The sequence below is a fragment of the Artemia sp. Qi Xiang Cuo genome, chromosome 8 (genome assembly GCF_049724085.1).
Source record: "Artemia sp. Qi Xiang Cuo chromosome 8, ASM4972408v1, whole genome shotgun sequence".
Classification (NCBI taxonomy): domain Eukaryota; kingdom Metazoa; phylum Arthropoda; class Branchiopoda; order Anostraca; family Artemiidae; genus Artemia; species Artemia sp. Qi Xiang Cuo.
In genome coordinates this window covers 42,519,254-42,541,735 of record NC_142801.1, presented here as the reverse complement: position 1 = coordinate 42,541,735, position 22,482 = coordinate 42,519,254, and the positions used below count along the sequence as shown (strand labels likewise).

The 22,482-nt window shown below is 34.4% G+C and overlaps 1 protein-coding gene across 2 annotated transcripts in view; it reads left to right on the top strand.

Annotated features, from left to right (window-relative positions):
- Positions 1-429: 429 nt before the first annotated feature.
- Positions 430-22,482, top strand: part of fbl (pantothenate kinase 3 fbl) — a 39,803-nt gene continuing 17,750 nt past the window's right edge. Inside the window, exons 1-4 of one of the 2 annotated variants that reach the window (XM_089092972.1) lie at positions 430-496; positions 6,686-6,749; positions 14,062-14,237; positions 19,982-20,155. In XM_089092972.1, coding sequence (XP_088949098.1) covers positions 6,728-6,749; positions 14,062-14,237; positions 19,982-20,155 — 372 coding nt within the window. In that variant the 5' untranslated portion in view covers positions 430-496; positions 6,686-6,727. The other variant, XM_089092973.1, reaches the window with a different exon arrangement.

Sequence of the window (22,482 nt, the reverse complement as noted above, 5' to 3'; positions counted from 1 at the left end):
AACGGTAAACGCAACTGGCGCTGTAGTCGTGCGTAATTTTGATTTTATCGACAAGTGTGACTATAATGTGGCACGGGCATTATTGTGCAGGTTCTATCTACAAAAGAACTTATAGGATAATAAAATCGTAAAAAATATGAAACGGTCCCATGAAGTGTTCCAGATTTCCCAGAACCGCTCGTCTGAGGGAAGTTAAAATTAAGTTTTTGGTTAATACGAAAATACTGTTTGAGCAGGAGTGCGAAGATTGAAAATACTTGATCTACGTGATTGAAAAAAGTTGGTTTTGCCTGGAAATAGATCCTACAAGTAAAATGCTATTTTGGCTTTTTCTTTAAATAGAAAGACCTTCAGAGGTACCAAGATTAAAAATAGACACAAGGAAAATAGGTAGCGATAGTGAAAACCTTACGATTTTAAGGCAACAAATATAAATCATGAAAAAGTGATTAAGAACACTATCGCCTTCAAATATTGAGAGCTACTTAAAATTTCGGTGATTAAACTGTTTAATTCTATTTCATAGGAGTAAGCTTGAACTTTGAATAATGCTTATAAATCATTTTGGTAAAATTCTGCTTTAGCTACTTTTGACTATCTTGGAAAGGGGTTAGGTTAGGAAAATGAAACTTTTAGGGATGGGTTTACCAGCTAAATATGTCCTGGGAAGGTATTTTGAAGCACCTACCTCCACTCCTTCTCCCTCTAGAGAGTCCTGACCTTTGATGACCTTTAAAAAATCCATGAGCTATAGAAGTGAAACCTTGCAAAATAGATCTTCTGCTTAAATGAAGTAGGCCTATAACAAAATTGTTTTCAGCTTCACAACTTTGCTCAATCTCAATTTATAAGGTTTTAAAGATATGCAAATACATTTTCTAAATTTTGGGAATAAAAGATTGATATAGGCTAGCTCAAAAATTCTGCTCAAATAGCCTAACTGAAAATTAAGGTAAAATGTTGTTTTGTCAAAATTTGGTCAATATATACCAAATCATATTATTGAGTTTCAAATAAAGTGAATACACCATTCGATGCCTTTTTTTATGCTGATTACGAATATAATAAGTATTTCTATCGGAAATTAATTTCAGCCCCCCCTATATAGGCTATACCTATACCTAACCCAACCTAACCCTGAAGTGGCATATATAGGGGGGGGGGGGCTGAAATTAATTTCTAATAGAAACGCTTATTATATTCGTAATCAGCAGAAAAAACGGAATTAAATAGCACATTCACTTTATTCCTAACTCAATAATATGATTTGGTATATATTGACCCAAAATTTCAATGGGTATATAGACCTGTCATGTAGGAAAATTTCAGGACCCTCTAGAGGGAGAAAGAGTGGAGGTAGGTACTTCAAAATGCCTTCCCGGGACATACTTTAGCCTATAGACCTATCCCTGAAAGTTTCATTTTCCTAACCTAACCCCATTCCAAGATAGCCAAAAGTAGCTAAAGTAGAATTTTACCAATGTCTAGCCTAGGATATTTTGGCTATTTTTTTTTTTTTTTTATTGAATATTTTAATATCAAAAGATATCTGATGTCTTTTAATATCTAAGAACTAGGGTAGAATACTGAACATAGTAATGATGTATTTTTGGCAATTCTTAAGCCTTAGGCTATAGCTAATTACTTGGCTAGTAGCCTAGGCTAATTTATTAAATCTAGCTTATACTAAATGTACACATGATCAGTAAAATTCGATACAAGCTATAATTTGCAATCTTAAAAGGTGGTTAGGTTAGGAAAATAAGACTTTCAGTATTGAATCTTAGGCCAAAAATAAAGTTCAGGAAGGTATTTCCAAGCTTCTATGTAAACTCTTTTCTGATTTCTTAGTATTAGAAATTTGCCTACTTGACAGGTCCATACCTATTGGAATTTTGACAAAACAACATTTTACCATAATTTTCAGTTTCCTTTTTTCTGGTTTTAGACTTTAAAAATGCAATTTCTGTTATTTGAGTAGAATTTTAAGCCATATCAAGGAGATTTAGGAAATGTATTTGTGGATCTTTGAAACCTTGTAGATTGGGATAGAGCAAAGTTATGAAGCTAACAGTTTACTTATACTTCATTTGGCAAGACTCCCAGTACTCAGCCAGTGCCTAATCTTGGCCATATGTTCTGATTAAAATCTTTTCTATAGCCTACATAGACAGAAGGCTCCTAATCTTCAATCCTATGTGTGTAGGGTTAGATAGTTGTGATTAGCTGATAATTAGGACTAGATGAGTTATAATCTTGGAAAACATCTGGTCTTTGAATTTAGACAAAAGTTAGCTCCCAACCCTAGTTTATATTAATACAATTATTTTGTTTCACATCATTTGTCTCACATTAAGTCCACCCAAGACTGACTGTGTCTGTCATTAGGTTATATTGTATAAACTTTAAGATCCTGTGTCAAAGATTAGACAGCATTTTCTATGATTATGCTCAAGCTTTAAATATGTGGCTGCTGTTGCCTATCAGTAAATTTGATATTGTGAGTATTCTGTATGGTTAAAATATTCAAACTAATCACATGCTTGTTAAAAAGATTTTGACACATCCAATGGTGAAACAATCCAATTTCAAGGTGATATGATAGAGATTTTACAATGATTTTGCTATTAAACAGTGGATTAACTGGCTGACTGCTGGGTATCCTACCTAAGCAGACAATTTATTTTGCAAGGTTTCATTTATATTACAAAGATTTTTAAAGGTCATGAAAGGTTAGTACCCTTTAGAAGGAGTTGAGGTAGGTACTTTAAAACACCTTCTGGGGGCATATTTTGGTCTGTAGATTCATCCCTGAAAGTTTCATTTTCCTAACCTAACCCATTTCCCAGATAGTGAAAAGAAGCTTATCTAAAATTTTACCCTCTGTGTTTTTGTTTTCTCTGTAAGACATATATAATGTTGACCAGAATAAATATATAGCCTACTCTTTGTATACTAAATAAATGCTTATTTATAAGCTAGAAAATAGGAAATATTCATGTTGTTGGCCATTGCCTACTAATTGCATTTGTATATATGTATGTAGGCCTGATTAAATTATTCATTACCATATTTTTTCAAGGAACTATAATTTGATTATAATGATTTTTAAATCAATTACAGATATTTTTCAATTAAAACTAGTAAAAAAAGCAATGATAATTCATACCTTACTCTATGTGATGCTTAGAATATACACTCAATAAATTTATAATGACCAGTTTGTTTGTTTAGGAATATATCTTTTACATTAAAATGTAACTTTTGTGTAAAGAAAGTAGGATAGCAAGGGTTGTGAAGTTACATCTATTTTATAGGCTGATTAATATTTACCAAGGAGCAACATTTTTTATGCTTTAAATTTAGGCTTCCTTTGGTATATAATAAGTCACTGTTGATAAAGGACAGATTTATGTCTGACATTATTTTTATGATTCACATACCAAGTGTGTCAGCTTTTGTATTCCAATAATCTGGGTTCTGAATACCCCAGGGAACATTCAGAGTTATAAAATACATGCACACTCTCAAGGTTAATTGCAGTTCATATCAGCAGTACCATCCTATAGTAAGTTATTTTCATCTAGCATAACAACCAGCTCCAAAGGTTGGAGCTGCTCTGGTATTACAAGATAGTTTGGGTTTGTGTTCCATCACAAACTCCTTTTTCCATACCTATCCTCAGTGGTGGCATTAGGCATATGTGCATGCATCTCAGTGTAGGCATAAGCTAAAAATACAAGTCCATGTGAATTCTCTGCCATTTCTATGCAGCATGGAAGCAGCATGCACAGCACATAAATTTTACTTGAGACCACAAGAATACCCACATAGCAAGATTTAATGAAATGAATGACATAAATGTGATTCTCTGGTCTCTAGTAATAACCCTTGTGCCCTGCAAACTGATTTTGTACAAGGCTCAAAAAGATCTAGCACCATCACTACCAATCTCCTAATGGGAAATCCTGCTGACCAGGCCTCATAGTGGCATCAGGGCAAACATTTCACAAGTTTGCCTAACCAGAGCTATGATGACAAACAGTTCTGTCATGGGATCTTGAGGGGTGGTGCACCTCAAGGAAATCATAGCCTAGTAAACAACACTGTGTTTGTACTGTATTTTAATGAATTCTTCTGGGTTTGTTTGTTTTAGTTGCTTTTTTTTGGGTTGAGAAACCTTTTCCTAGTTAAGTTATCTATTATGGGTTGCCACCCCATAGTAGCACAATATTTGTAGGCATGAAAATAGAATGAGTCAGAGGGAATAAGCTTGAGATTGCTTGTGGAGGATTTTGACTCCTGTTGATGGAAGAGCATTGCCACATGTGGAAAACCATGTTTTGATCAAGACGTGTAGGTGGTCTCTTAAAGAGGAAATTTAGAAACTTAGCTATGGATGCTAGTGAAAATGCTTTAAGTCATGTAGAGAAGAGACAGGAAAGTATAGAAAGCTTGAACATGTGAATTTAAAATATATGAAGGGAAGGCCATGGATAAAATTACTGGATATCTAGAAAATGTAGCCAGACAGCAACAGTAAAATATTGTATTGACATTTTAAAAAATTAAGAGGGAGTGCTTGTCCCTGTTAAAGATAGGAACAGGACCACAATTCTTGATAAGGAAGATTTAAAGAGAGATGGGCAGGACATTTTGAGAATGTGCTAAACTGTGATATAGTTACAGGAAATGGTATAGAAAAGAATGAAAAAGTTACAACCCTTTGGAACTGAAGAAAGATTTATTTTCTACGGAAGAAATAGAGACAGTTCTAAAAGGATTAAAAATAATAAGGTCCCAGGTGCTGATAGTGTGGTAAATGAAAATTTCTTAAATAGGGCAGTTTTGCAGTTAGAGATAAATTACTGAAGATTGTGAATATGATTAAAAAAAGGGTAAGTACTAAACAATTTAGGAAAACTTTATTGAAACTCCTCTATAAGAAAGGTGCTAAGAGTGAGTGTGGCAATTATAGAGGCATTAGATTGGTTTCTGCAGGAAGCCAATTGCTTAGTAGGATGATACTATTTAGACTTATAGAGACTGTAGATTAATTTTTAAGGGAAGAATAGTGTTGTTTGTGGAAGGAGAGAGGATGCATTAACCAAATTTGCACTCTAAGGTTAATAATTGGGCAGTGCCCAAGTCATCAAACCCTTTTGTCCTTAGTTTTATATGTGATGAGCAAGCATTTGATTTAGCCAATAGAAGAGCTTTGATTAACATCCTATCCTTGTAAAGTATTCCAAATAAATGCATTAAAGTGATTACTGCTATGTACAAGAATAACATTGCTACAGTTAAGGTAGGGAATGAGGTTAGTAGCTGGTTTTGTATTAAATTAGGAGTTAAGCAGGGTTGGGTTTTATCCCAATTTATATGCATCATTTTGATGGACTTTGTCCTAAGGAGCACAATAAAGGATATAGGATAGCATGAAATCCAATGGGAAAGTAAAACTCTCTTAGACTTAGATTATGTTGATGCTTTTGAGTGTCTTAAATGAAAATGTTAGAAAAATGATAGATCTTTTGGAGGTTTTGAGAGTTCAGGGCATAAGAATAGGTAAGAAAAAGACGAAAAAAGACTAAGTTGATTAAATTGGGAATAAGTGAGAGTGATGAAATACTGTTGGGTGACAAGAAGATTGAAAAAGGTCATCCCTGAATGGAGTGAGAGGAGATGGCATGGAAGGATTTAATAGAAATTGGAACTTTGTGGGAGGGTGTAAAGAGGAAGGCTTTGAATAGATTGGGGGGGGGGGGGAAGTGTGCATAGGTGTGTTGGCCTTAACAGCTTGGTGCTGCAGTGAGTTGTTAGTAGTAGTAGTAGTAGTATAACCAACAAATTATTGAAAAAAAAAATTCAATTCTGGTTCCATTACCATTAATGTTCATCTGACAAAATTGACTACAATTCAATTGAAAAACAAAGAATTACTTGCAACAGCAGTGAATTAGGGTATGAGTGGTGCTTCCTACCCTAAATTTTTGTGAGTTGATGCTGCAATTGGATAATTATTTGATAAACTGAGCATTATCTCTGCTTGAATTCTTTAAACTTCTTTATTGGGCCTTTAATCAGCGTGTATTGAGTGTATAAAATAGCCTATGAAATGCCAAAATACAAAAATCTTTAGGCAGGCTTGTAAGCTAAAAGCTTAATCTGTTCCTGATGCTGAGGGCATTCTAGCATAGGCTTTTGGTGCTTGAATCTGAACTGTTGATCCCTTAGAAACTCATGTATATCTAGGTGGGCCTGTTGATAAAGTGCTGTTTTGAAAAGGCTCTGAAAGGTACAAACACCTTTCTCCATTGTATTTTGTCCCTATTTATTTTCATCTGACAACCTAAAAAGTAATATTTGAAATGTTGCTGATTACCCTTTAAACTATTATCTATAAAGACATATGTGTTACAAAGACTAATGGTCTGAATGTCATTATTATTATTATTTTTTTATTTATTTTTTTGAGATGTAGATGCTAAGGCAGCTAATCCCAGCCTATGATATGGGCATCTCTTGGAGACTAAGGTGAGGTAGTTGGATGGAAATAAAATAATAATCCAAATAAACCAAAACTAAAAAAATGCAGACATAAAAAAAACTTATTGGTGATTCAGCATAGTCTTATTTTCAGTTGTTGGTTTACCCCCTTTGATACTTATGTTTTCCTTTCTAGCTTATATCTTGTACTGCCTTCAAGTTAAAGACTAGTCAAAAAATGAGAGTTGGAATATCACCTCGTAAGTTAATTTATTGGTATTCCATAGTTTTTCATTGTCCTTACTGTCTATAACTGCACAAATGCATAGACTGCTTCCAAATCTTACAACCCACTCCTGCCTTTTAGGTCTAGACTGTGTGGACTTGTAACTGTGAAGTATCAGTAGGCAGTGTGGGTTTAACACTATCCTGTATGTTTTACCATTTATTTTTGCCAATTCTCAAATAGGGGTATGAATTGGAGTTGGGTGAAAGGAGAATTTTCAGCCCCTGGACCCTTTGCCATCCTTTTAAACTTTTAAAAAATGCCTTTTTTGGTATTTCATTGAAACAAACAGTAAAATTGCCCCATCCACCTCTAGATTTTGAAAAGTACATCCCTAATTTTTTGTGGATTGATCCCAGTATTATCAAATCTGAATGCTTGTAAGGGAAACATAAAACTCTTCAATGAATTTAAGAAAGGGCTAGGGTTGTTCTTGGTTGTCATGGTGACAAAAAAAGTAAGAAGATTCAAGCCTCTGAGAACTAACATGCTAGTATTCGTTTGTATTTTTGCCTTCACTGTACTTATTTCTTCTTAGGCACCAAATGACAAGAATATAATCAAAGTCTTCTCTTTATTTAAAATCACCATTCTTCTCCCTGTTTTTTGGGATATACTAACCAAATTTCTTTTGTGAATTATTTAATAGCTAAATTAAGGCTAATTTTTGCATTCATGACCTTGTACAAAACGAGTAAAAGGAGACGAGATTTTAACCGAAAAATAAGACCTTGAGTTCAGTGACCAAAAGAACACACAAATCAATTGGTTTAAGAAGTGTAAGGAGAGATTAACTATTAACTTGCATTGATCTGTTACTCAATTTCAGGGTCAAATATCTAGATATTTTGTTATAGCATTCCAGAAGATCAAGATTCTTGCTTTTAATTATTGCAGTTTAAGAAAAAAACTTAAGCCTGAGTTTGATGTATCTTTCCTGAACAAAATAATTGTTTACCTTTTGCTTGGATTTGCTATAAAGTGTTGATAAGATTTTGCTTACTACTAAACCATTTATTAGACTAAACTGCCTTTCTGTTTCCATAAAAACTCTGGACATTCCGGCTTCATGCTCAGAAGGCTATACCAATGGGAATAAAGAGAGAGAGAGAAATAAAAACAAATTAATTTAAAATAAAGCAAATATTTAAAGAAAAGTGGAAAAGAAAAACCCGAAGTTCTTTCTTTTCTTTTTTTCCTGTTGACAAAAGCTTCTGGGCGTGAAGTCAAAATATTCTAACTTTTATTTTGATTAGAGAAAAAAGTTTTTTTTTTGTTATTTTTCCAATGCCTTAATAGAAATTATACACGTTTTTCTATATTTTCATTTTGTTTTAATTGCTTACTGTGTTATTAATAAAAAAAAAGATTGTCATGTATTCCCATGAGTACAGATGTCCGGAAAATTGTCCTTCAGTGCATTCTACATTCCAAAAAATTATTTTTCTTAATTTTTTCTCAGCCAAGAGAATAAACCTAGAGAATACAGCACAGGAGGCAAATAAGACACTGGTTGCTTATAAGACACTCAGGATTCTGCTTTAAAATCTCTAAAAAAAAAATACCGCCTGTTTTAGCACTAGGTAAAACACCCCCCCCCCCTGAGAGTACACTAAGTTCCCAAATAATTTAGTTGAAAGGAAACTTGCATTATTGGAATCAAAGTTGGAATCTATACTTTTAGTTATTAATTTAAAAAACAACTTTTCACAAAATAAGTTTTTCAAAAAAATAGTAAAGAGTTCCATTAAGCCAAAAATGTGCAGAAATAACGTCAAATAATCTTCCAATCGTAAAACTACCACAAATCACTATCAATAAATAAATGAAACCCAAAACCAACAGAAATTAGAATAAATAGTCAAGTCAAACTCAAAACAAGTAAAAATTAACATGAATAGTTAACCCCCATGCCTTCTCAGGATCAGAACATAATTTGCGCTTTACTGAAAAAACAAGAAAAATGACCATGGATTGTCAGTTTAATTTATATATACTGATATTTATTCCTTAAGGTTTTAATAAGTTTATATTCCTTAAAGTAAAAAAGGGAAAACATTAAAATGTACTTTGTTTTCAGTAAAGTGCAAATTATGTTCTGATCTTGAGACCAGAGAGGCCTGGAGAAAAACTGAAACAAAAATAGCTTTTATTTTTTTTAAATCAGTATTGATCGGAGCGAAAAGAATTAAAGTATTAAAGATCAGATCAGTCCAAAGATCGGATTTATACTCTTTTAATCAGAATTTATACTATACGTATTCTGGTTGACAAAATTGAACTAATATTAGGAGATTATTGTTTCCTCCGTAATATTAGGAGGAAACAATATATATATATATATATATATATATATATATATATATATATATATATATATATATATATATATATATATATATATATATGTAGTACACTGCTACTGTTACTATTACTACTAACAGCTCACCGCAGCACCAAGCCGCCTGGGGCCAAAAACAGCTACGCACGCTCCTCTTCCATCTCAATGTATTCAAAGCCTCCCTTTTTACACCCTCCCACGAAGTTCCCATTTCCTTTGAATCTTTTTTTATGACATCCTCCGACCCCAGGCGAGGACGACCTGCTTTCCGTTTAGCCCTAGTCGGTTGGCCGAAAAGAACAATGTTCGGCAATCTGTCATCCTTCATCCTCATAACACGCCCTAGCCACCTCAACTTTTCTTTCATTATAGCCCTAGAGAGTGGTATTGAACCACATTTTTCGTACAGCCTATTGTTTGAAATGCGGTCAGTCAGCCAGGTACCCAGAACAATCCTTAAGCTATCTCTCTGGAAAATATCTAGCAAATCTTCATCCACTTTTCGGAGCGCCCTTGCTTCAGAACCATATTTGACCACTGTCATCACTGTAGCTTCTAATAATCTAATCTTGGTTTGCAGACTTATATTTCTTTTCTTCCAAACTTTTTTTAACTGCGAAAAAACACCCTGAGCCTTGGCTATTCTACTTGTAACATCTTCACTGCTCCCACCAAATCTACTAATAATACTACTAAGGTAAATGAAGCTGCCCACCTGATCAATCTTTTTATTACCCAACGTCACCTTTTCCTCACTTATTCCTAGTCTTAGTGATTTAGTCTTTAAAAAATTTATTTTTCGAACCTATTCTAGCACCTTGAGCTTCCAAAACCTCTAAAACTTCATTTATCTTGCTCAAACCTTCCTCTTGGATGCTTAAATCATCAGTATAATATAATTCCAGGAGAGTTTTTCCTCTCCATTTGATTACGTGGTCTCCCATTGCTGTTCCTGTACTCCTTAATACAAAGTCCATTAAAATAATCCATATAAAGGGGGATAGAAACACAACCCTACTTAATTCCTGATTTAATACAAAACCAGTTGCTAACCTCATTTCCTAGCTTAACCGCAGCAGTGTTAATCTTGTACATAGCACTAATCAATTTAATGTATTTGTCCGGTATACCATACAAGGATAAAACCTTTACTTAAGTTCTTCTATCAACAGAATCGAACGCTTGCTCATAATCTATAAAACTGAAAACTAAAGGTGTTTGACAACTCAGGCACTTCTCAATTATTAACCTAAGAGTGAAAATTTTGTCGACACATCCTCTATCGCACTGTTCTTCTCTTAAAACTTTGTCTACGACATCTCTCAGTCTAAAAAGTATCATATTACTAAGTAACTTGCTACCTACAGAGACCAGACTAATGCCTCGACAATTATCACACTCACTTTTAAGACCTTTCTTATAAAGTGGCTTACTTAAGGTTTTCCTAAAATCGTTAGGTACTTCTCCTTTTTCAAAAATCATATTCATAATCTTCATTAACTTATTTCTAACCTCAGACCCACCATATTTAGGAAACTGATTTACCACACTATCAGCACCTGGAATTACTATTTTTAATCTTTTTAGTACTGTCACTAATTCTCCCTCGTCAAAAAAATCTTACTTTACATCCTAGGCATCACAAACTTTCTAATTTTCTATTATATATATTACTGCACCTCCATCTTGCTTTAGCAAATTCCCAAAATCTTCTGCTCATCTCTCTTTAATTCTTTCCTTATCGCTAATTGTGGCCCCATTCCTATGTTTAACTGGACCAAGTCTGGATTGACTACTCCCTCTAAATTTATAAAAAAGTCAGCACAATATTTTACAATTATGCCATCTAGCTGCATCTTCCAGATCTTTGGCACTTTCATCAAAGGCTTCCACCTCACACCTCCTTAGTTACATATTTTAATGCTTTTTTCACTTTCTTTCCATTCCTTTGGTTTTTATATGATCTATCACTAAGATAATACTTGTTCAAGTCCTTTCTCCTTTCTATTAAACATAAAGCTTTTTCAGTAATATTCCTAGCTGCAGTCCTAGCTTTCTTTTCTAAGACACCTTCAGCGACTTCACAAATTATTTTTCTAAAATTATCCCAACCATCTTCCACATTATAAAATTTTAAACACATTATTAAATTTTAAGTATTGTATTCAACGGTTCCTGGAAAGTTTCTCTCAAATTCTTATCCTTGAGTCTACCAACATCATAACTTCCCGGGAGGTAGCTACCCTTCAAAAATTTCAGCTTTAAATTAACCCTTGACATCACTAGATGGTGATCTTTACTTTTAACATCAATAACAGAACTCCTATATACCCTAGTATCTTGTATTGATCCTGCCAGTCTTCCGTTTACTATAACATAATCAATAAGGTTTGCTGTCTTACTATCACGTGAATACCATGTTAAATTATGGGCCATTTTATGACCAAACACCATATTGGTTATAACTTGACTGTTATACCTACAAAATTGCAAAAGTCTGTAGCCATTACTGTTTTCTTTTCCTACACCAAATTTACCTAGGCTAGGATACCATCTATCCCTATTTCTACCGACCTGGGCATTAAAATCTCCTAGTAAAACATCATATTTCTACCTGGGAACCTGTCTATTTGCTCCTGTAACTGTAAATAGAATTCACCTGAGTCAATAGTATCTCTGTCAGTCGATTCTACAGGGGCATATACTACTATAACTGATAACCTGAACTTTTTAGTCATAAAATGAGCAATTATTATTCTATTATTAATACCTTCCCAGCCTAAACAAGACTTGGCAGCTTCCTTATTCATCATGAGCCCTACTGCCTGTCTGCACACCATCCTTCCTGCCTGAATAAACAAATTCTATATCACCTAATTTCATGCTTCCTACCCCTGGGATAAGAGATTCTGAAACTCCTAATAAATCCAGATCGAATCGTCTGAATTCGCCTGTCAAAATTGCGATACGATGGTCATTTTTTAACGACGTAATATTCCAAGTTCCAATTTTCATGTTCTTTAAATCATTGAAATTATTTTGGCCTCAGAAAAAGCAGTGATGCTGGATACCAGTGCAGGACGGGGATCACATATCTTCTCAAGTCTACACCGAAGTGTTTAAGCCGGCTTAGAACCGGACAGTAAGAAGTCACTGGGACCTCCATGAATGGGGACTTTGTGCAATTCTGGGCCCATCTTGGTCACAACATGGTTTTCAGCACTTGGCGATGCTGTTCTATCAACAAGAGTCGAAATCCTGCACAAAGTCTCAAGCCTATTACCTCCGACTCATTATATATTCATGCATACAAATATTATGCTACTACGGGGAGGCAGCCCATGGTAGATAAATCAGATAGGAAGAGGTTTTTCACCCCGAAGACGCCCCTCAAAACAAACCAAGCCCAGAAGAATTGTCCATTAATCATAATCTCATGCGAATGCTGTATCGTTTACTAGGCTGTAATTTCCTTGAGGGGGTTCCACTTCTCAAGTGGGGATAGAGTTGACCGCAAGGTCCCCAGTCTTGCAGGTACCCCGAAAGGGTCGAGATAGCCCTTTGCAGAGGCCGTTGTTCATAGATCTGGATCTTACGCCCTGCCGCGGTTGTCCTCCTATAGAGGATCCTCCCGTGATGGGTTCTGCATCACCATGCAATTCAACCCATTTCTGGGAGATGGTGTGTAACTCACGGGACGTGTGGACACACCAGTGGGCCATATTGAGTGTACATTTGAGGGGCTTTCTTCCTCCTCCGCCTGTATTTATGACCCCAGTTGAGGGTGCCCCAGTTTTTATTATGGACCCCCAGGAACAAGCTCCCCCCTTGGTCAGTGTCTCCTATGGAGGTACCCTACATATTTGAGGATCTTCTCCTATTGCCTCCTGGGGACACTCCCAGTGGCATAGGGAAGACTAGGAGTATAGGTTAAGACAATAAAGCCGAAACAATAAAATGAAAGTAGATTTCCGAAATGATGACATAAATTATGGTAATTAGGCTCAGGGGTGGATCCAGGATTTTTTTGGGGGTTGGGGGCAAAGTAGGTTGATCCGAAGAAAAAAATTTTAGGGGGGCACAAAATAGGTTGATCCGATAAACTTGCATTAGGAGCAAGTTTAATTAACGCAAACTTGAGTTGATTAAGTAAATTACACTACTTTAGACTACGCTAGGGGGGGGGGGGCTTGCCCCCCTCTGGACCCGCTACTGCTTAGGCTACATGTAATAGCAACCACACCAAAGAAGTGAAATTAGTCATAGTGAAATATGCCAAAATATGATGAAAATATAATACTTTAGCAACAAAATTATAGAAACTACAACAGAGAATTATGGAAAGCAGGTTGCCGAGAATGCATCATATTAAATACTTAACCTAATTATCTCAATAGATTTTTTAGTTAAAATATACTGACATAGATACCATTATCTCACTCAGGCTTAGCTGATTATCCCCAAGGGGACACATAAAACTGGTTTCAATACAGATTAAGAACAAACTAAAAGCTAAGTACCTCAAAGCATCTAACATTGCTAAGGACAACATACGCAATTCGACCTTATGCATCCTTGTTTCTCAAACTAAAAGCTAAGTACCTCAAAATAATCTAAGATTGCTAAGGATAACAGATGCAATTTGACCTTATATATAAATATATATATATATATATATATATATATATATATATATATATATATATATATATATATATATATATATATATATATATATATATATATATATATATATATATATATATATATATATATATATATATATATATATATATATATATATATATATATATATATATATATATATATATATATATATATATATATATATATATATATATATATATATATATATATATATATATATATATATATATATATATATATATATATTACATATTTTACTTAATCTATTTTTTTCCAGCCATGCCGTGGTTTGGAATGGACATAGGAGGTACTCTTGTAAAGCTAGTTTACTTTGAGCCGACTGATAATGTAGATGATGACAATGAAGAAGCTGAAACTTTAACAAACATAAAAAGATACTTGAAAAATAATGCAGCTTATGGACGAACTGGACACAGAGATACGCAGTTGCAGGTAATTCGTTCAATATATATTATGATGTAGGAATGTAGCTTTTCATTAAAGAAAAAAGATCTCTAACAATTACCAACTCTTACGGATTTCTGGAAAGATCAATGCCATCATTCTGACGGGAATACCCTCTATGAAGGGATGGGAGACGTGGTTCCATCTCCTAAGCACCTTGTTTCCTGTCTATCTATGTTGCTCATCCACTGGCAATGCTTTTTTGCTGGAACATTTTATTTAAAGTATTGTTTACATGGTCGATGTATTATCCAATAGTCAGGACTATTTTATGTTCCATGGAAACTTTTGACTGGTTGTTAAAAAATATATTTTTTAGTGGAGAGATGTTTTTTGGTTTATCCTTTTAATTCTAAAATAACAATGTGTTATTTTGTTTTAAGCCTCGATACACGTTCAATGCAGCTTATTCATTAGTCATTGTAGGGTTTGTTTTTGTTGAAGGGAGGGGAAGGGGCTAAATCATGTTTACTATTCCTTCCTTTTTGGATTTCCTCCTCAATTCTAAAATTATTTAGCATACATGTTGACCTCGTAAAAAAATAACAAAAACCTATGTACTTCAATGGTTGGCGATTTTCGGGTAAACAGGGCTATGGCCCAGACCGTAGACATTTTCTTTAGTATGTGTAGGGTCGTATCTAGGCTTTATTGTTCGGGGGGAGGGGGGTTTCTCGGGGGAGTTACAATTTTTTTTTATACGTATATAAAATTCGTTTATATGCATTTTCGTTACATTTTACGAGTTGGACGGAAATCGGGGGGGGGGGTCAAACCCCCTAATTTATCCCCCCAAGATACGGCCTTGGGTGTATGCTGCAACATGTCAGCTCTGTAGGCTTTTAAGAGTCCCCCCTCACTTTTGCTTAGTATATGTACAAGGTAATTGACCATTCTTTGTCTTGTGAGTCATTGGTATCTCTGGAGAATTCTCATCTGTTTTATTGGCTTCTAATATAAGCCTAGTGAATAACTACCGTATCTAATTCCTAACACCAGCGGTTTGCAAGTGGAATTTACCTTGGGACTTACATGAATAAAAAAGAAGAAGAAAAGAATACATCTACTCGCAGTTACTTTGATTTATCTATCCTAAATTTACCCAGTTGCTATTACTTTTTGTGATGAGATGGTTCTAATTGTGCTACAGGAACAAAACTCTGAGTTTGTCCTGTTTTCTCCCTAGACGGCCAATTTCAGCTTTTTGCTAGAAAGCGGTAAGGGTCTAACCTTGACGGCTTTAATGGAAGGTGCCAACCTCAGGCGAGATCGATGAATATGATTTTATATTTTGAAAAGCTGTATATAATTTTTCCTAGTGCCAAAAAGTTGGTTTTCGCTAGTAATTCGGCCTGAGCATAAAGTGTGTGAGTTGAAGTGGAACTTTATAGTCTTATGTCTCAAAATGTCCTAACAGGACTAACTAAGATTATACAGGCAAGCTTTTGTCCCGTCTTGTCATGTTTCTGCTTCGACTCAAAATGTCCTTTCTCAGTTGTAATCGAGGATTGACTAAAATTGAAAAATGCTGAAGATGTGCGACGGTTAGCTGGCTCCATGGCCGAAAAATTTGGAGCATTCTCTTTGCTTTTTTCAAAGTAGTGATATCAGAAAGTTAGCCTGTGGCAAGAAAATCAACCTTTGGACCATTTTTTTCAATGCTGGTCGATAGTCAACGATAAACTAATGAATTTATATGATACCTGTTTTTTCGTACAAAAATTTGTTAATGCGATACACATTTTTAAATTTTTGAAAGGCTGCAAAGTCAATGTTTTGTTTCTGATGCATTTAAGGGTACATTATATATATATATATATATATATATATATATATATATATATATATATATATATATATATATATATATATATATTTATATATATATATATATATATATTATATATTTATATATATATATATATATATATATATATATATATATATATATATATATATATATATATATATATATATATATATATATATATATATATATATATATATATATATATATATATATATATATATATATATATATATATATATATATATATATATATATATATATATATATATATATATATATATGGATATTTAATGTTTAATGTTTCTTTATGAAACATTCAACTAATTTTAGAGTCTTCATTTTTGTTATATTCAGTGACCAGGCTTTATCATTCAGAAACAACCAACTAGTTTTAGAGCCTTCATTTTTTGTCCTTCATTTTATAGCCGTCTTTTCACAAGAGTAACAGTACCTGTGTAAATTTAGGATAAACAAATCAAGTAGACACAAACCGATGATTGTTTTTTTATGAAAGTAATTCTTTTTGCTGTTAGCATCAACTCAGACAATTAGTGTTTATTTAGTGGTAACTAAATTTTCACTTACAAGCGCAAATTTCCATTTGCAATATTTACAGCGCCATCAATTGCCTGCTGATATACCCCTTGTCCTAGCAATTAGATTAATGCCAACTTTATTGGTAGTCAATAAAAAAGAGGGGAACTCTGCAAAGACGACATAAGACGAGCAATGGTCATTGGCATTAAAAATATCCTCAGCAAAGGTTTCAGTTACCCTCACCTAGCATAAAAGCACATGAAGGTCCGTTGTTGTGAAGGCAACTTGAATATTGTTATGCTAGGATTGAGAGAAGTATGAATTAAAAAAGAAAGGGGTTTTAAATAAATTCTAGTCCCCTTCCCTTCCACAAAAACATAGTTTTGACAACCATTCAAAGCTTTTCAAGTATTATGATAATGTATGGACCAAAAGGCCCAAGATCCCCCTTGGTGGGCACTTGGCTGGTTAATTCCCTGGTTGGTAGACTATTTCGAAAACCCAGAGTTGGTTAGTTTTTCACGAAGAAGAATAGGGAAAACCATTGTGTGCTCTTTTGTTTTTTCGATCCCTCCCCTCCCCCTGCAAGAAACCTCTGCCCCCCCAACATTGTGGCCAAACCTGTTTGCTCGTATGCTCTTCAACAAAAAGTAGTCCCTTATCAAGATGCTTAAAAAACTATGTTGGGGATGACTCATCTCATATCAGCTCAAAAGCTAACGTCAGGGACATTATGAAATGTTCATAGAATAAAAAAAACGATGCATTGTGTTGAACCTTTTTTAAACAAATAATCTCTCCCTGCATTTTCATCTGTTTTGTGTTTTTTTTTTTTTTTATATTTTATTTTATAACCAAAATTTGATTTGTTTTCATAAAAAAGACGACAAAAAGCATGAACGTATAGAGAGAAACAGCATGTCTTAAAGAAGGCTAATGGGTAAGATTGGTTGTATAAAATCTACATAAATTTCTGACAAAACATTTATTTCTTTGAATTTTAGTTTAAAATTTCCTATTTTGTTTTTGCAAGGAATTTGTTTCATTTTTAACAACCAATATTTTTATCTTTTTTCCATTTATTCTTTTTCTTTCGCTTCTCAATAGTCAAGGTTGGTTAAAAGTTTTTTTTAGCTTCAATTTTTTTTTATGTCTGAGTTGATTATTTCTCATGTTGGCTTATCTTTCGCCTGGTATTTATTGGTTTACTATGGTTAGGAATAGTAAACATTAATTCGGCAATAAAAGTTCTTCGTGATAAGACTGTAAACCAATATTATACTAATTTATTACGTGATTTCTTCTTTTTGTTTAAATAGCGCCTGGATAGCATGTTAAATTAGCTTTAAATATTTTATATGTTTGTTCTTGATGCAAAATTATTTAATAGTCTTCCCTGAATTCTGGGTAAGATACACGAGGTGTGTTCAAAACACGCAGAGAATTTTAATTAGGATGAATTAATTTACTTACTTAGACTTCTTTTTCATACAAAAACTTTGTGTCATTGAAAACTACAGGTTTTCATAGAAAACCGTAAGGAATAAAAGACATAGATAAAAAAGGTAGTTTGAACCGGGCCAATCTGTCTCTTACCACTCAAGTCTTTCAAAGTACTTCCTTTAGACTGTTGACTTTATGAAATATTGTTTTTGCTAACTACTATTTTTTCAACTATCAGAAATAGTCACATTACATTTAAAACGGCAATAAACGACATTTTTTCATGAAAAAAAAAGGATTATTTCTTATAAGAAGAAAGAGACAGAAAGAAATAAATACAAAGGCAAATTAATAAAAAAAAGAAGTAAAAATAGTTAGTGTTAACCAGGTCAATCAGGCGTTTAGCGCTAATTTCTTTCAAAGGAACAAGCTTTGTAGATAGTAGTGTGCAGAGGTTTGGCAGCTTAAACCGCAACAGAAACTTAATTTTTTTTCTGGATTGGGCCAAACCCCAAATCCATACGAACGGTGTAGCAATTAAAAGTCAGGTTGGAATTTTGTGAAACCTTGTTTCTATACTTTCTAAAACGCTTTTTGTTAATTATAATGTTATGGAGTTGCCATCCAGTTCCAGGATGAAGTCTTTTTTAGTATCAACCAATAACAAAGAATGGAAGCTGGGTGAAAATTTTCTCTTTGGAGCTTGTTGGTGGGGCAGCACCGACAAGTCCCTATCAAACTGAAGAAGAGCTTAAAGATCTCAGTTAAGCTGAGTGTATGGAAAAACAAATATTAGGTCAAGCTGGACTCAAGCCTCCAGCATCTTCCATGTCGCCAAAATTCAAAATTATGACTGAAAGAGTAAAAACTGAAGTCAGCTGCTATCAAATATCAACTGCACACCGTTCAAAAACAGGAATGCTAGAAATTTTCCACAAATGACTGAATCCTCAAAATAACATATATGCTGTTAACTGATTGATCAAATATAGTTATGTTCATTAAGTCCTGACACTATAAAAAATTTCTTGAATGGTACTATTCATCATGTTTGTCGTTGTAAGGGATATAGTGGCAGTCGGTTTGTCATGTCCACTCCCTTGAAAAGGCTTCTTATGATTCTAAATTTTTGATAAAAACGAGGTTGCTTTCGAAAAGAACTCAATGAAAGCCGAGAGAAGGTATGAGTCCCAGGTAAAAAGGCCTTTGATGGACGAATCTTTAATAGAGGGGAAAATGAAGAACATTTTTAGGTTATGATCAATCTGGGAGATACCTGTTCTGACCAATTTTAGGACCAGAGGCTTGGGTTCATTCATTTATGAAACTTGTTGGATTATTTTTCTGGAAATGTCATTTTAAATAGCTTTAAGAATATCGTTTTCCCTTGGTTTTGTATTTCTTTAAGTCTGAATGGAAGTCCTAGTCAAAAGTTTTGGCAATGCATTTCGTAACCATAATAAAAACAGACTATGCTTCATTCCTTATTTGTTAAGCTTGCGTGGTTGAGCTTGTTTTTCAATGATTGGGATATGATGATTTAAAAAGAATTATGTCATAAGGCGTACATTGTATGAAGGTACGAAAGAATGGAAAATTGACTTTCTTAACCGATTTATTTTGTCTATTGTCAATGATTACCCGTTGCGCTAACATAGAAGTTTTGAAGACCTTCAAGGCTCAGCAGTTTGAAGGCCTTTGAGGCATCCAAAGACAACTTGCATGTTAAAAGCTTTATTTTCCAACTATTTCTGTAAACGAGAAACGAGGGAAAACTAAGTAAAAAAAATCTAAAGTATTAATGACATTGGCAAACAGAATAAACTTGTTAATTCTTGTTTAGTTAATGGAATATAAAGCTTAGAAATGGCAAACAGTATCACAAGTTGCTTTTTGAATATAATCAGAGGTGAGTTTGTCTTATTTAAAATATGTTTTTCAGCTCAATGATGTCACAATGGGAAACAGGAGGGGTACTTTGCACTTTATTCGATTTCCTACTAGCCAAATGGGTGCATTTATGAACCTCGCCAAGTCAAAAGGTATGGCAACACTGACATCTACGGTTTGTGCAACTGGTGGTGGATCTTTTAAATTTGAAGCAGACTTCCTTAGGGTAGGTATGTACGTTTTAACTTCTTTTATTATTTGATTTCAAGCTCAAAGTTAAGAGTACTGTTATAAAGTCAACAGGAATAGCAGAGACAGAGAGATATTGCATGAACAATTTTATTATTTTACGTTAAAAGACTTATTTAAAATACTAGTACTACATTAAAAGACATGTCAGGGATATTTCAGAGATCTTCTGAAGGAAGTTAAGTTATTCTAAGTATGTAGTATCTATGAACTCAAAAATCTCATTTGCTCATTTACTGCATGTGAAAACCCTATACACTTAAAAATACTACCGGCAACGTCCTGAATATCAGATGGATTAGAAGTATTTGACTGGAATGTTACAACTTCTCATAAATTTTGATTAGTCCTTACAATTACTTGAACCTCGGATGATTTATTTTTTATTTGTTGAAGATTAAGATAAAAGAAGAGATATGACTTGCATTCTATACTTGTATGTCTATACTTGTATTTTCTGTACTTGTGTTTTATATCTTGTATGAAAATTTTCCTTAGTCTCAATTCATGGTTTCGAATAGAACCCAATATAAATGTTCCATATCTTGAAACCAAATCACCCTAAAGAAAGGATTATATTTTTTTTTATGACTACCAGCATCATTTTCGGTATTTTTTATATATAATTCGTCTGATACTTCCTTTTCACTGGTAATGCCTTATCATGAACGAGGTCGGTCCCAAGTTATACGGTATTTATGTATGTCGAGAAGTTTGCTGAATGTAAGATCTGAGAAAACTGATTTCATAGCCACAAAGACAAGTGACGTGTGACAGAATACATTGGACTTGTATAATCTGGGCTATATATTTGCACATTAGACCTTACCTAGACATCAGTTTCTCCAGAGCCAGGTGTGGCACACAGGGCATCAACAAAGTCTCGCCAGACGCCCCGAAGTGGAGCAGCAGCCATGACGTCCTCCCATTTTGGTTGTAACGACAGCTCAGCACTCCGCTGATTTCGGTCGTACAGTCGTTGGAGGGTGTGTTTTGGACGCCCTCTTTTTCGCCCACCCTCGAGTTGCCACTCATAGACAGCATTCGGAAGACGGTCTCCTGACATTTGGAGGACTTAACCAAGATACGACCATCTTCTCTGCTTCAGGAGATCAGTGACTGGCGGTTGACCTGTTCGTCTGCGGACCACTATGTTCATGACCCTATCCTACCACGAAATGTTAAGGATTCTTCTGAGGCAGACATTTTCAAATGCTAGGATACGTTTTTCTTGCTGGATATTCAGCTTCCAGCTTTCACTTGCGTAAAGGAGAATGGACATGGCGTTGCTATTCAACAGACGGAGCTTTAGACGTAAAGAGTAGTTTTTGCTTCGCCATACCAGTTCCGCCATCTTATTCGATCCAACTTCCAAGATATTTGAGCTCCTGGACTTGTTCGATCGTTTTTCCGTTGCATTTAAGGATCAAAAGTGAGTTGGATTTGGCCATGCTTTTCGATTTACCAACATTTTCTATTAGTCCCACTTTCTCAGCCTTGTCCGCTATGGTGTCAAGTAGTAGCTGCAAACGTTGCTTCGCCTCTTCTAGAAGTACTACTTTGTCTGTGAAATCTAAGTTTGTGAGCTGCTGACCACTGACTTATACACCAAAGCCTGATACTTGCCGTAGGACATAGTCCATTTCTGGGACAAATAGGAACGGTGATAACACACATCCTTGTTCCACCCCAGAAAGAATCTTAAAGAATCGTGTCTCCCCATATTCCGTTCTGACACAACATTCGCTCTCTCTATAGAGGGCCATTATTATGTGGACTACTTAATTAGGCACATAAGAGGGGGGGATGGGGATAAGGTTAGGTTACTTTAACCCACCCCCTAATGTGCAAATATATAGCCCAAATTATATTATTATATAAACTAAAGTATTATATTTTCTTCAAGTTTTGGTATATTTCATTATGAGTAACCTAACTTCACTTCTTGAATGTGTTTGCTATAATACATAAGTACCGTTATTCTACAACTACAGCTACTAACAAATCACTTCAGCTTGAAGCTGCTCGAGGCCCATATAGTATGGGGCACTGCTCCTAATCTGCCTCAATCCCTTCCAAACATCACTCTTTACACCCTCCCATATAGTTCAAATTCCCCTTAAATCTTTGTTTACGGCCGCTTCCTATGCTATTCGAGGAGTATTTGCCTTTCGTTAGAGCTCAAATGGATGACAAAAAGGAAAAATCATTGGCAATCTGTCACCTTTCGCCGATAAAACAGCCTTACCCATGTTATAAGGACCTTTAGAAATATTGAGTTCAAGTTGAACCAATAGTTTTGAA